Source organism: Anas acuta, chromosome 20, assembly GCF_963932015.1.
Source record: "Anas acuta chromosome 20, bAnaAcu1.1, whole genome shotgun sequence".
In the NCBI taxonomy this organism is placed as follows: Eukaryota; Metazoa; Chordata; class Aves; order Anseriformes; family Anatidae; genus Anas; species Anas acuta.
In genome coordinates this window covers 10,345,688-10,359,437 of record NC_088998.1, presented here as the reverse complement: position 1 = coordinate 10,359,437, position 13,750 = coordinate 10,345,688, and the positions used below count along the sequence as shown (strand labels likewise).

At 35.0% G+C, this 13,750-nt stretch overlaps 1 protein-coding gene across 12 annotated transcripts in view; it reads left to right on the top strand.

Moving 5' to 3' along the window:
• The window catches only part of DENND1A (DENN domain containing 1A), a 191,663-nt gene that overhangs the window by 141,768 nt on the left and 36,145 nt on the right, over nt 1–13,750 (top strand). For all 12 annotated transcript variants that reach the window (XR_011089171.1, XR_011089169.1, XR_011089170.1 and 9 more), the window contains 5 exons: nt 4,664–4,765; nt 5,332–5,419; nt 5,973–6,013; nt 7,783–7,854; nt 8,932–8,988. Coding sequence is in view for 9 of the 12 variants with exons in the window: in XM_068657021.1 (XP_068513122.1) it covers nt 4,664–4,765; nt 5,332–5,419; nt 5,973–6,013; nt 7,783–7,854; nt 8,932–8,988 (360 nt within the window). In the remaining 3 variants the exon portion in view is untranslated. The remainder of the gene's footprint in view (nt 1–4,663; nt 4,766–5,331; nt 5,420–5,972; nt 6,014–7,782; nt 7,855–8,931; nt 8,989–13,750) is intronic.

The window sequence follows — 13,750 nt, the reverse complement described above, 5'->3', positions numbered from 1 at the left end:
TGTAGGTGCATATACCCATGATCCACAGCACAGGTAAAAGGAAAGTTCTGACATATGACATTTTGGAGGAGTTGTTAACATGATTATGTGTTATGATTGGTGTCAGCGATTTGATTGACTTGCTGTCATCATTTCCCTTTTTTTTGTCCTTTAGTGATATTATTACAGATTATTACAGGAGTTACCAGATAACATGCAGAAGAATGGCAGATGTCAGAGAGAAATTCCAATTCACCAGCAACTGTAAAGGTTGGGAATTTAGGGCAATGTATCATTTTGTTGGATCTTTTAATAAGATTTATAGTATATATACTGCAAATACTATTAAGAAAAAAAAAAAATAAAGATGTTCACTCTTGATGTATTCTACCAGTGGTTACATGCTCTAGTGAGGAACATGATAAAAAGCCCCAAATTGGACTGGTGATAGAAGTGGGCATTTACATGAGACAGTAAGTGTTTGAACAGTACAGTCTGCATTGGTAAATACATGATTTTGAAATACTTTTCATGATTATGCCTAGAAATCCTAATTTATCAGACCTGGTAAACTGGTCTCTTTTTGAACAGACTCTTAATTTACTTTTCTTTAGAAGAAGTGTGGTCAAATCTCTGAGCACGTGATTTCTTTGTTCCTGAGCAGCATCTTGAAATGCTAATAAAGCTCTGGTACCATTTGCTTAATGCAGAGTGTTTGATCTGTGCTTTCTTGATTCCATTATGACTGAGGCAGATGCAAAGAGCTTTCCTATGCTGAACGGATGTCCTAGTTACGGGAGGTTATTTGTCGTTGCAAATGCAAGCTGAATGAGCTGGTGTCCTATCAGGTGTCTGTCACCAATTTCAGATTTTCTTTATGGAATCCTGCTGGCTGACTGATCATCCTTCTTCAGCTGTGATGAGCTAATCTTTCCTTGACATTGTAATCACAATTCTTGAAAGGTCTGCGGAGCAGTTGCTTGCCTCTGGTTGCTGTTGCATCTGACGTTGACATATATGTCCAGATCAGTGGCATCGTTCTTGTATCTTAGTTTTATTATAATGCTGGATGGAATTAAGAATGATTATTCCTAGAATATCTCTACAGGCTTTACTTTGTCACTTGCTACACAACCAATTTAGTAAAGGATGTGGTTATTTGCAACCTCTAGTTAGTAATAGTGATACATGAATCTCCTACACATCATTGTTCGTGCTGTATGTTTGGGGTTTGGCTGCACAGTATACTGACACTAGAGTTATAGCTTGTAGACTGTCAGATTGTCAACTTGTTCTGCACCTTTAAATTCCACCCACATTTTTTCATTTCATGGCTAGTTTACAGAGCAGCTCTAATGGGTTGTGTATTTATTAGAGAGGTTTTGAAAGAGCACCTACATGGTTTAAAGGCATGCATACAGCAGCACAAAATTCATTACTCTGCACCACATGCTGACCATGATAATGCAGAAGAGATTGCATGTATCTTCCAAGGCATAACTTCTGGGCTGTCTAAACAAAGTCTTCAGTATTTTATTTATTTATTTTTTTTACCTTTAGAATTGAGCTTTAAAAATCGTTGCTTGTGTAAGAGACTCTCACTGTTGACCTAATTTAAACCTTGTCTTCGTTATGTTCATATTTTCCCCAGCAGTCACATGCTGTCTTTAAAGCCCCATCGTCCTGATGCGCACTTGGGTGTCCGTTCTGTTGTATGAGAGTCAGGAGTGTCAAGATGCCCATGACTTACCTGATCACCTGTGTGTTTCTCTAGAAGTATCGTTTTTGTTTGCCTTTGTCCCCTCCTCCAAGTCCTTCTCTAACCTGTGCTGTCTTTGCTGTCCCACGTTTTTTTAGTCTTTTATATTCACTGTGAGAGTTATTGCCATAGCCAGATAGCTGGCTGCTCTGCCAGTATGATAAATCAGACAATTCAGACATGGTACTTCTCTCACTGGCAGCAGCTATCTGCACGAGTTCCTGTAACTTCTTCTGAAAGAAAGTTTTGCTTTCTGAGGAAAAGTGGTTTTCCTGAAAGTTTGGGGGTTCATGAAATTTTTTACAGCTTAGTTGATCAGCATCAGGCTTTTGTGGCTTTTATAAATATGTAACAGCAGGTTTCATGTAACTATCGGACAGACTTAAATAAGTCCTAGCCTTCTTTCATTTTTCACTTGCTGATTTTAGTAGATTTTAAGCATTATTTTAGAATGTAACAGAATTCCAATTTAAAAATAGGGCTGGCAACAGATCAGATGTGGGCTGAAACTTTTCAGCTTTTTAGGGGTCATGAGCTAGCAGCACTGCCCTGATGAACTTCATTATGCCATATGAATATAAAATATTCATATAAAGGGAGATTTTCACCTATTTTTTCAATGCGTCTGGGAGTCTGAAATCCTAATCTTACAGTTTCTTTTCTTGTTTTAAGATTGCTAGATTGCTGATAATAGTTCTTTGAAATGTGTGAACGTATGTATTTAAAAAAAATATTATTTTTTGGGATATACTTGAGATATATATATATTATATATATATATTTGTAGTATCCAATATTGCAGATCAAATTGGTTTCCTCACTGGGTAGCGTTGTGCAAACATTTAAAGCATTTGCGATGCCATAGCTTAGCTTCGATTATGCAGTTATAGTTGGAGAGAAGAAAAATGAAAATTTAAGGTGTTGATAAATCAAGGCCTAAATTCTAATTGTTGGAGATAGCAGATCTAGGAGTTGATGGGTTTATTAGGACATCATTGTAATTGTTTTATGTGTGAGCAAGACCATTGATTTCACAAAATATCTGTGATTCTCGGTGTCCCCTCTCATATAATGTCATTTGTCAGTAAAAGCAGAGCTGATTAGCTTCATAATTTGCAGTTAACTAAATCTGTCAAGAAAATGGTCTTATTGTCCACCTTGTCTTTTTGTAATGAAGCTGTGGATGGGGGTTAGCAACAGTGTGTTCACCCTTGTGGGGGTCATGGAGGATGGAGGGTACTAATGCATTGTAAGCTGAAAAGCTCACGCTTGACCTTGATGATAAAAGTTTTTCCTGTCATCCAGCAGCAGTTGAGCCTGATTTGGCTCTTAAGAAGTCAAAAGGTCTAATCAACCTAATGAAGAATCTCAATCATTAGTACTTTAGGGAAGGAAGTGTATTAACACACTAATAATACTGCAGTCCCTCAACTGCCACGTGTGCGTTTGTAGGAGCAGTACGGAGCTCAAATGAATGGGGAGAAGCTGGTGTCACTGTGCTTAGATGTACAGGAGAGCAGAGGAAGCTTCTGCTTGGCAGAGCATGGTTCTTTCCAGTGTTTGGTCATGGGACAAATGCTGTAGTTGTCACATAAGGAGTCTCCTTTCTTTTTCAAAATCATGGAAATTCTTTGGCCCCAGGAAAAGGTGAACTGCCCTAAAAGAGTGACTCCTCTTATGGAAAAGCACCCAACCTGTGCACAGGTTTTTAGGCTATCAATGAAGATGGATCTTTTTCCTCCTGTGAAGAACAATCTGTGACAATTTGTTGACTGCTGGATTAGGAGTGAGATATATGATGTACCATCCTGGTGATTCTGGTGGTCCAATTCACCATAGGTCAGGAAAAAATTATTATTATAGTATGATTATTTGAAACCAAATAGCTTCTTCACTTTCCTCATAAATTGCATTAAAGACTGATACAAGTGCTTGCACCATTTGGCTATAATGGCAAGATAGTTAGGTGGCCACAGGGTGGCTTCCTTCCGAATCTTGTGGGGAAAAAAACAATGCTCTCAGGTAATGCTGTGGCATGGGGTTTTGAGCAGTCATATTAGAGGCCCTGCTACCTGGACTTTACATACACAATGGTAAGCTGTATTTCTAACATACATAAAAAGCTTTCAGAAATGAAATGATAACACATTTTTTAAAGAAGATGTTTTTGGTTTTTTTTGCTATCTAATATTGATTCTAAATTCTCAACAGATGAAAAATCCAAATACATTTTAATATGGCTATGAAAAACCCTCCATATCAATTATACATCAGTATAATTTTATCATGCTTTGCTACTTTCTTGGTTTTAATTCAGTAAATATATTTCCTTGTTATGCTGAGTATTTGTTGAGTGGAGGAAATTTGTGCCCTTATGGCAGATGCACAGCAGACTTCAGCATTAACATAACTCATTAAAATAAGATAAAAGTAGAGCTGCAAAGCAATCTCTGTCTTTTGCCAACAAGGTTGTGAAAAAAGGAAATTTCACTCAATTCGATATATGAAAGTCTAATCTTCCTGAACTGTGGAGAGAACAGAGTAGATGTTACTGACTTGTTTGTGCAGGTTAACCGGCTGGGTCTACTGAGGCAGCTGAGCAGAATACACAAAATTTGGGTGACCATGTGTCATATTTTGGGAACCTTAAGTAAAATTACCTTTTGAGATGATGAAAGGTTCACCTGTATTAGCAAAACATGCAGAAACCAAATGTGTTTTATATTGATAACACAAAATTTGCCACAGTTTTCAACCTGTTTCTCAGTAACATGATTAAAATCTGAAAATAAACTGCAGTTTACTGAACTTTTTATAAGTTTTATTTATCTATGTATTTTGGAAGGGAAGTAAATAAAATGGGCAGTGGGTTCATATGTATTCAGACAAAGCTTTTTTCAATACTTAATCCTCTGAACTTTGCAGGGTGAACCCATCACTTTTTGTGAAGAAACATTTGTGTCCCATCGTTCTGCTGTCATGAGGCAGTTTCTTCAGAATGCCATTCAGCTTCAGCTCTTCAAGCAGGTACTGTCTTAATTGTGCTAATGTAGAAGCAGATTCTTTTACAGTACAACTTCTTTTTGTTGTTGTTGCTTTTGTTTTTACATTCCTATGTGTTATTGTGTTCCTATATGCCTTGATCTGTCAGCCACGTAATGAGGAAAATTCATGTAGTCAGCAGCATCTTAATTCCTGCCTGCTGGCCTTTCTCATGTTCAGGTGATAAGGCTTTATGTATTTTAAGAGATGTATTCTTCCCCCTCCAAATATGTCTGTGCTCTATTTTGATATTAGCATAGCTGGACCCAATGTATCTGCTACAAACTTTGTACAGAAAGCATTTTACTGTTAAATGTGGTATTACTGCTACAAAAAATCTGAAAAACGTGTATAGACAAACATATTTCTTTAATGAAGTAGCATACCTTTTTGAATTGGTAAACATTTTGCCAAGTTTTGTTGTATTTTGATTCTATGTGGGATTCCTTCCTGATAAGAATATTGTGCTTACTGTTGAAAATGCAGAATAATAAAATCTTTCTGAAATTTAAAGGATATGTTTAAGCTCTCTTTTAACGTTGATGTTGTAGTTCATTGATGGCCGCCTGGATCTTCTTAACTCTGGAGAGGGCTTCAGTGATGTTTTTGAAGAAGAGATTAATACCGGAGAATATGCAGGTAATTTCAGAGCCTGTCCTGGTTGTGGGACATCATGACATAATGGGTCATTATGGTTGTTCACCTGTGTAACAATCAACAATGATCCCTTTGTAGGCTGAAGTATCATAAATTATTTTTTTCTTTCCTCTTTAAGGAACTTTGTCTGAGTAATGTATTGTAGTTTAAATTAAGTTCATTTGGCTTTACAAAACCTCATCTTTACCACTTGCTGAAGTACAACTGAGAGAGTTCCTGCAGTGTAGGATACTGAAAAAACCTTGGCTTTATCCTGGATCACCTCACATTTCTTTTACCAAACTTAAAAATCTCAGCATTCTCAAATGTCTGAAAGACAACTCAGATAAAAATAGAAATTCCTCTCAGCAAGCAAAAGAAAAACTATAGATATCAGTTTTTGGTTTTGTTGTTTAAATTAAAATGATTGTTGTTCTGATTTGTAGTATTCACGTTGCTAGAACCACTAAGTGCTAGCACTTTGAATATCTATCTTGTTTCCCGTTTGGTACCATTATAGTCTGTTTTGTACTTTTTTTCTTGTGATTCTGTCTAGGTAGTGACAAATTGTACCACCAGTGGCTCTCTACAGTAAGGGTAAGAACACAATATTCTTCCAACAGATGCTCTAACTCTTACTGGACCGTTGAACAGTTCTATATGGCTGTTAACCTCTGTCCCCATGAACAAGACTAACCTGTTTCCTGCAGTGTTTAGCTGTGACCAACTTGAGTTTAGCCGTGAGAAGCTAATGCACTCTTCAGGTGAAATAAAGAACAGAAGAAAAAATACGCTAAAAAAATCACTATAGGAATTCTCACATTTTTTAATATCACTATATACCTGCCTTAAAGACAGGTAGAAGTAAATTGTCCTTTCAGAAAATAATGTGGTTTTGTTTTTTTTTCTTTCGAATAGTAAAGAAAAGGGACCATTAATAAACCAAAAAGCAGTTTGTAAAGCTAAATGGTGTGAAGTGCTGAATGGAGGCAACACTATTTGGATGGGATTTTTTTTGTATCACTTAAGTTTAGTGCTCTAGTCCTATAAATTAAAACAGAAATACTTCTAGAGGATAATATGTTATTGTAGATAATAATTGACACCTGATTTTAAAAGTCTCTTTTAAATCAATGTGATATATCAAAAACTAAAATATTTCTCTTTTAAGGGTATGAGTCAGTAGGAAAGGTTGATTTGTTTTGTGACTGACTTGTTTTTTTGCAGCATTTCATTTGCCTTTTGTCCTTGTTATGAAAGGAAGTATTTTCCTTACAGAAGAAGCTGGGTTCAATATTATCTTGATAATTTTGAAGTAACCATACGTTATAATTGGAATGTGAAAAATCCCATCATATAGTTAGATGGGTAAATATACATACATACATTATATATATTAAATGCATAGGATGACAAGTAATTTTAAAATCATTGGAATGGTGACAGTTGATATAAAAATCTATGTAATTACATTTGGCATTTCATAACTTTTGTTAAAGATTAACTGTTCTTTTACATAAGTGGTAAATCTTGAAACTTTTTTTTTTTCTGCATCTAATGTCTGGAAATTCAATTTTGCACTGAAATCAGGAAACAAAATTTTCTAAGATTTTATTCTTTCAATTTTACCCATCTCCATTATATATCAAATAAGGTACTACACGGCAACATTCAGTGATTTTATGGAAGATGTATAAAACACCAACTAGACTAACAGATTATTCTGTATGACATATTGCTGCCTTATGACTTCTATCATGTTCACCACATGCAATTCAGTTTTTCTAGAATTCTTTATGACTGTAGTCATATTTATTTTTCCCTCAGTTTATCCGTTTATCAACTATTTAGATCTTAGAAAGGCAGCATGGTTTTCATAATAGTGGTATGGGATTGTTAAAAGGAAAATTTTAAAAAGATCTTATTTTTTCAGACTGAATGTGCAGGGTTTCCTGAAACTGAATTTTCTGCCTCAGATACTAATTTGGTGGGATACTTTTTTCTTAAACATGTTTAGGATTTTAATGTGATATATATTGGACACTCTTGAGGGTGAGTAGAACAGTCATAGAATACTGTCTTATGAGATGACATCTAGGACAAGTGCTCTTGTTATTAGGAGAAACTAACGCTTTTTAATTTGAAAACTTCTGTATTAAACAGACCCAAAGTTCCTCTGGAAAAACAGATAGAAAGATTAAATATGTTGTTAATTGTGTTCTTTTTCTTCTAATTTACAATTTTAATACTTACTTATGCTGATAAACATGGTTATCACTTTGCTGAAGTCAAGAATGGTGTTAATGGACTGCTGTTTGATTTAAGAAGCTTTAATAAAATTTATTCCATTGTTACTATAATTATAGAAAGGAAGTGGAGCCATTTTAAATACAGTAAAGACCAAGGCTAACCCTGCCATGAAGACTGTCTATAAGTTTGTAAGTATCAAGTACTGGCTTACTGCTGTGATAAGAGTCTAATTATGATTCTGTTTTAACCTTCCAAATGAAACTCAAGACTTAAATTCATTTTTATTGGACTCACAAAATTACTTAAAATATTCATTCATTTCTATTTAAATTTTAAATGGAAAAGTCATTTTGAAATTTAAACGTAATTGAAATGCAAAAGAGAATGAGAACTTGTGATTTCTTTTGTAAGTATAGATGAAACATTCTATTTATTAAATAGAAGTATTTCTGGAAAATGGTGCCTATATGCTCTACTAAGCAGCTCTACCATCTCATCATTACTCAGTTGGAAATCATTGTTACCTCAGGTTTCTCTGCTTGCAGCTACATCGAAATAAGGGAATCCTCTCATTTTCCAAATTGTTCCATCTTTTCTAAATGTCAATTAATTTTCCCTAGAGATTTCTTATACCTGCTTATTTAGGTTCTGACTTACAGAGTTGCTCTTTAAATGAAAATGTTTTCAGTTCTGTTAACAAACAGCTAGTATGTTTCTGTATTGTCATGTGTGGCTGTCAGCTTTGCTGTGCAAGATGAAACAACATAGAAACAAGTGAGGATTTCTATAAGACCAATTTTAGGAAATAATGCTACAAAAAGCATTGGAACAACTATTCACATTTTTTTCCTGTCATTTTCAACTGAGAGAGATGAGTAGGATGAGATTGACTCTACTAAATGGAACAGACATCCAGAATACTGCAAGGAGGAATTTTGCAGGCTTACTATGACTATTGATCGTTAACTCATAGCAAAGATAAACACTTAGAGTGGAAGACAGAGGGTGTAGAATGTGAAGAAAAGAAAGATGTCTCTGGCATCAAAATGGAGAAAGCAAAATTTCTGAAAAATTGAATGTGTGCTTATTTTTTATTAGTAGTATTTTAGCTTTCTATTTGTTTCAGTATGTTTTGAGTATCCTGTTTAAATTTTTTCCTAGCCATTTTTAGTAACTGGAGAAGGTGAATCTTGATGCACTGAAATCAAGCATTGTCACTGCTGGAAATAGAAGGGGATTTTAACTTAAATTAATTTTTCATGCAGGCAAAAGATCATGCAAAAATGGGAATAAAAGAAGTGAAAAACCGCTTGAAGCAAAAGGTACTTGAAGTTCTTATTCAAAATGTATAAGCACCACGTATGAAATACTTAGCCACAAAAAGCATTATGTGATCAATAGGAAGCTGTTTGATACAGTGTTGTTAGCACACTTCAAAATGCATTACCAGCTGTCCTGGATTTTTCACACTGTTATAAATATTCACAGACGAAAAAAAAAAAAAAAAACAAAAAAAAACTGTCTTCAAATACATTAAGGTTCTGACTTAAACCTACAAAAGCCAGAAAATTGCGTGTTCTGTTTGGAGTGGTCCTCTCATGTCCATTGTGTTGGGGCATTGTGGGGACTCTACGTGAACTGGGAGATCCTTCCTACTGTAATGGCAGTGAACTTTTTTCCAAATTGCATATCGTTATTTCTACAGTAATCTCTCATGAAAAATATCATAGTCTCCCTCATTGAGAAAAAGATTTATACATTTCATGAGCATATACTGTAAAGCTTAGGCACAAAGGAATTAAATTAGAATTGGTGTTCATTTCAAATCCAATTTTTTTTAGCAAAAAATATTCAAATTATTTGTTGTTCTTTGAATCTGTTTTTGTTTGTAAACAGTGCAATTCCAAAAATGCTGAATGGTGTTTGAGGAGAGTTTTGCCCAATGCTTGTTGCTCCTTTTAAGCCAGAAGCATGGTCATTTTGATGCATATTTTATGGATGAACGGTTCATTCTGATATAGGTTTATTTCATATATTCTATTTATTTTGTGCAGCAGAGCTACAAGTATGTTTTAGAAAAACAAGATAGCTAATTCATTAGTATAAGTGAAGTTCTTATTTAGAATTGTTATTCAATTTGTTGCATAATAGTTGTGTTTTTTTTTAATCTATGCCATCTCAGTATTTTTTCACTACATTTCTAAACCATCATCTTAAGACAGCACTGCAAATGTTTTAGTACAGCAATAGAAATCTGCCTACACATGTCCACAAAATATTAATATGAAGGGACTGTTCTGTAACCAGGTTATAAACTCATGAAGTTAACTGCATGTACAATGCAAATACTGTTCACACTAAGTACTCTAGCAAACTGCTAGAGATTTTTGAGAAAGATAAGACTGCTTCAGATGTTTTTGGTTATATTTCATTTTATCACATTTACTGCTTTGTATGTGACTATTTGGGGTGTAACATGAAAATATTAATTAGAAACATGAAACGGTTTTCTTGTGCGTGGAAATTTTTATGTTATTCCATGTTTCACTTCTGGACGTAACCTTCATGAATAATAAAATGTTTGCCCTTCTCATGTTCATTTCTAAAGCAGTTGGTGGTGTGTGAAATGACCGGATTGTTTTTCTGTATTTTAAACGCTAATATAATTGTATGCCATTCCATGACATTTGTATAAAAGGCTGAGAAACATTCATTCATTGTTTTGTTCTATTATTTTTGTTTCCCTAGTCCTTCAAGAAACAAACATTCTTTTTTAAAAACACATAACATCTACAAAAACATGGCCAAATTTCACCTGCCTTACTGTATGGCATCTCCATAAGATATTTAAACATGCTTGTTCAACATATGCTTTCACAACAGCTTAAAAGACTTCTGTGAGTAGTTGATGCATACTACTCTACCTCTCTTTCTTCAGTAAGTCTGTTCTTTTCTGCCCTATTCTGTTCTCCATTTTAAGTGGAGTATAAGAAGATAAATCTAAAAAGAGGTGTTGCTCTAAGGTGATAAAAATAACAAACTGTTTTGGCCACCTTCATGTATTCTTTTTTAATCTAAATATTCTGCTCATTTGATAAATCTGTTAGATGAAAATTGGTGAGGATTCACTAAGAATGTTGTATTTTTCATGTATTTACTTGCAGCATGTGCAAGTGTTTGTGTTTGAAATTCTGGTGGTGTTAAATCATTTTGTAAAATTTGGGGTGCTAGTCTTTCATCTTCCGTGGATAACCTAAGGTTGTTTTTAAACTGAACTTACTGTCCACTGCATTTAAAAATATTATTTCTCATTATTAATACAAAAAGTATGCTGGCCATTGGTAAGGAAGTCAAATATAAACATCCTTTTTACAGTTTTCACTGCCAAATATGCGCAGCTTCTATACAAGATAGAATTTAAAAATGCAATAAAGCTAGAGGTCTGCTTCCTACAACTCTGCATAGCAATGATGACCTCTTAAATATAATCAAGAGCCCATTTTGCCCTTGGTCTGCTCCAGTCTTGGGTTTGAATTGCAAATGGGAAATGCAGGATTGACCTGTTGAGAGGTCACTGTGGCGTGTGTAAGGTCCTTCTTTAATATGATAGTAGAGATTGAATGGGGCTCTATTTCCATCCCTTGTTCATTTGTGGTACAGTATTTCAAAGCAACAGAAATAGTTTTCAGAGGATTCTTATGAGTGGTAGCAAATAATTGTTAATAGATACAGCATGGTAGCTGTATTTTTTATCTGTTACAGTACCTTTTTCTTCTTTTTCTTTATTTCTGTCGTTCTTTCTCTCTTTCATTCTTTTTTTTTTTTTTTTTTTTTCCCTTTTGTGAAGGCTGCTTTTTCCATTTCACAAATGGACCATGGTGGTCAAGTCACTTGGTTACTGGCTTGTTTGAAGCTTAACTACATAGAATTAGGAAGAAGGAGGAATGCGAATAGTACCGTCCTCAACTTTCAGTAAGGAGAATGTAACTTACTGAAAGCTTATGGATAAGACAATTTGTGTAAATGGTAGGGCACTTGGCATTAATGTATTCAACATTATTTTACTTGCTAGAGCTCTGTGTGGCTCTAGTTAATGTCTGTTATCAATGGGCTGTTGTCAGTGCTTTATTATCAGTACAGCTAGAAACGTCTCATTTAGAGGTTTATAAAATAACCCAAGGAATCCATCCAAAGGTTCTGGCATAAGTTTCTTGTGCTTCTAGTAGATGGTATTTGTATTTCACTATATAAGGTTCTGAGAAAAATTAATAATGCATATTTAAGCTGATGAAACCCTTATTCAGCTTAAACTACATATGCATAAATACATCTTACTCATGCTGTCAAGTTCCTCCTCTAAAATAAATAGGTAGCAAAAACTGTTCCTGGACAGACATTCGTTAGGGGAAGCACAATCTATATGCGGAGTTAGTTGTGGAGATAGGTAGTTGTCATTCTCTTTTTCCAGTAATTAATAAAATATTTTTTTTTCCTCAAGCAAAAGGTCTTTTTGTGTTTAATAATACTCAGATTATCCTTTCTTTTCATTAAAGTGACCCTGAGGCATTACTAGGTTTTTGTATTTCTGGAGAATCTTTTTGAGCAATGAACATGTTTATCACCTTCCATTTTTTTGCTATCTGTTTTGACAGGAATAGGACTAATGCTTTTTGTTGTCTTGAATAGTATATATGACTTCGGGTAGTTTAGGAATGTCTTGCTGGCTTATACAAAATCCCACTTTGGGGACATGTCAGAACTGAGCAGTCAGACTTTGGACATACCTGCGCAGAACGATGCATTGCAGTACAAAGAACTGCTCATGAGCACCAGCCAAACAGGTACACTTACACAGCATAGCTTCAGGTGGAAGTCCTAACAGTGCTCTCAAAAGCAACGTAGAAACATGAGGCAGCTTTCTCACTAGAAATCCTCTCCATCAGATGGCATGCACATGCCTACCCTTTTTTTCTGTTAGTACTAGGAATGGTGACTGCTTTTTTTTTTAAGGCCATCCTGAGCTATGGGCCTCTGTAGTGCTTCGGTTGTTCAGGTGCTCAAACTGAAGAATTGCTCTTACAAGTAGACATTTGCAAGCCCTGATATTTTACTGAAACTGAAGTTCAGAATCAGTTTCTCCTGCTTTCCTGTTTGAGGTTTTCTGTCTTGTACTTCCCACTGATTTCTGAATACCTGTATTCAAAGTGTGTTAGTGGACTGCAGGTATGTCACAGGTGGCTGTGAAAGAGAGTTGTCTACTTTCTGGTTATAGAATTGCCAAACACTCTGACATTGAATCATTGCAAAGCTACGTGAGACCCTTATTTGGGACGTTTAAAATCACGTTTCTGTTTTTATTTGATTCAAAGTGAGCTTATGTGAAGCACATTTTGCTTCAATGACTGAAGCCGTGCTGTTGATTTGTCTGCTTCTTTGGAATTTTGAAAAAATAAAGGTGTCAAATCAGTTAATTCTCATATTTTATAAAATAAAAAATAAAAGGATTTTTGACTGAAATCTGCTGCAGTTTCTTTGAAAGACTGTTTAACAAACCATGGAAATACGGTTTAGGAACAGGTTATCTTTTTTTTTTATTCAATTATATCATCAGAGAAATACAGCAAATCTGTAGCAATATAAGCAGCAAGGATTTGCAGTGATCGTTAAACATCTTAGGGGATTTTGCTTAGTGGCTTAAGCTGTTTATATCTTTATCTCCTCCCTTTCCAACTATTCTTATGCCCATACTTTTGCATGTTTCTAAGTTTTTCTAAAATTTTGCCTGTTTTGGAAGGTGCTTTGCTTTCCGTTGATTCCCAGCTGTCTATTGCCATGGCTGGGGCTACAGCTCCAGTGGTGCTGGGAATGTTGCCTGCTCAGTACAGGTCAGGTGTCCTCCAATGTGCTAGACAAATTTTCGGTATGTGCAGAACAGGTCTGAAGCTTGGTGTACGTGTAACATGGCTATGCATGTCTAGAAATACTTAAATGAAGTTTTTATTTCATTTTGTTACGTTTCAGAAGAGACTCTATTGCTGCCATAGTTTAAGCTAGATCCCTTGGTTGTCTTGGTTTTCCCTGTTG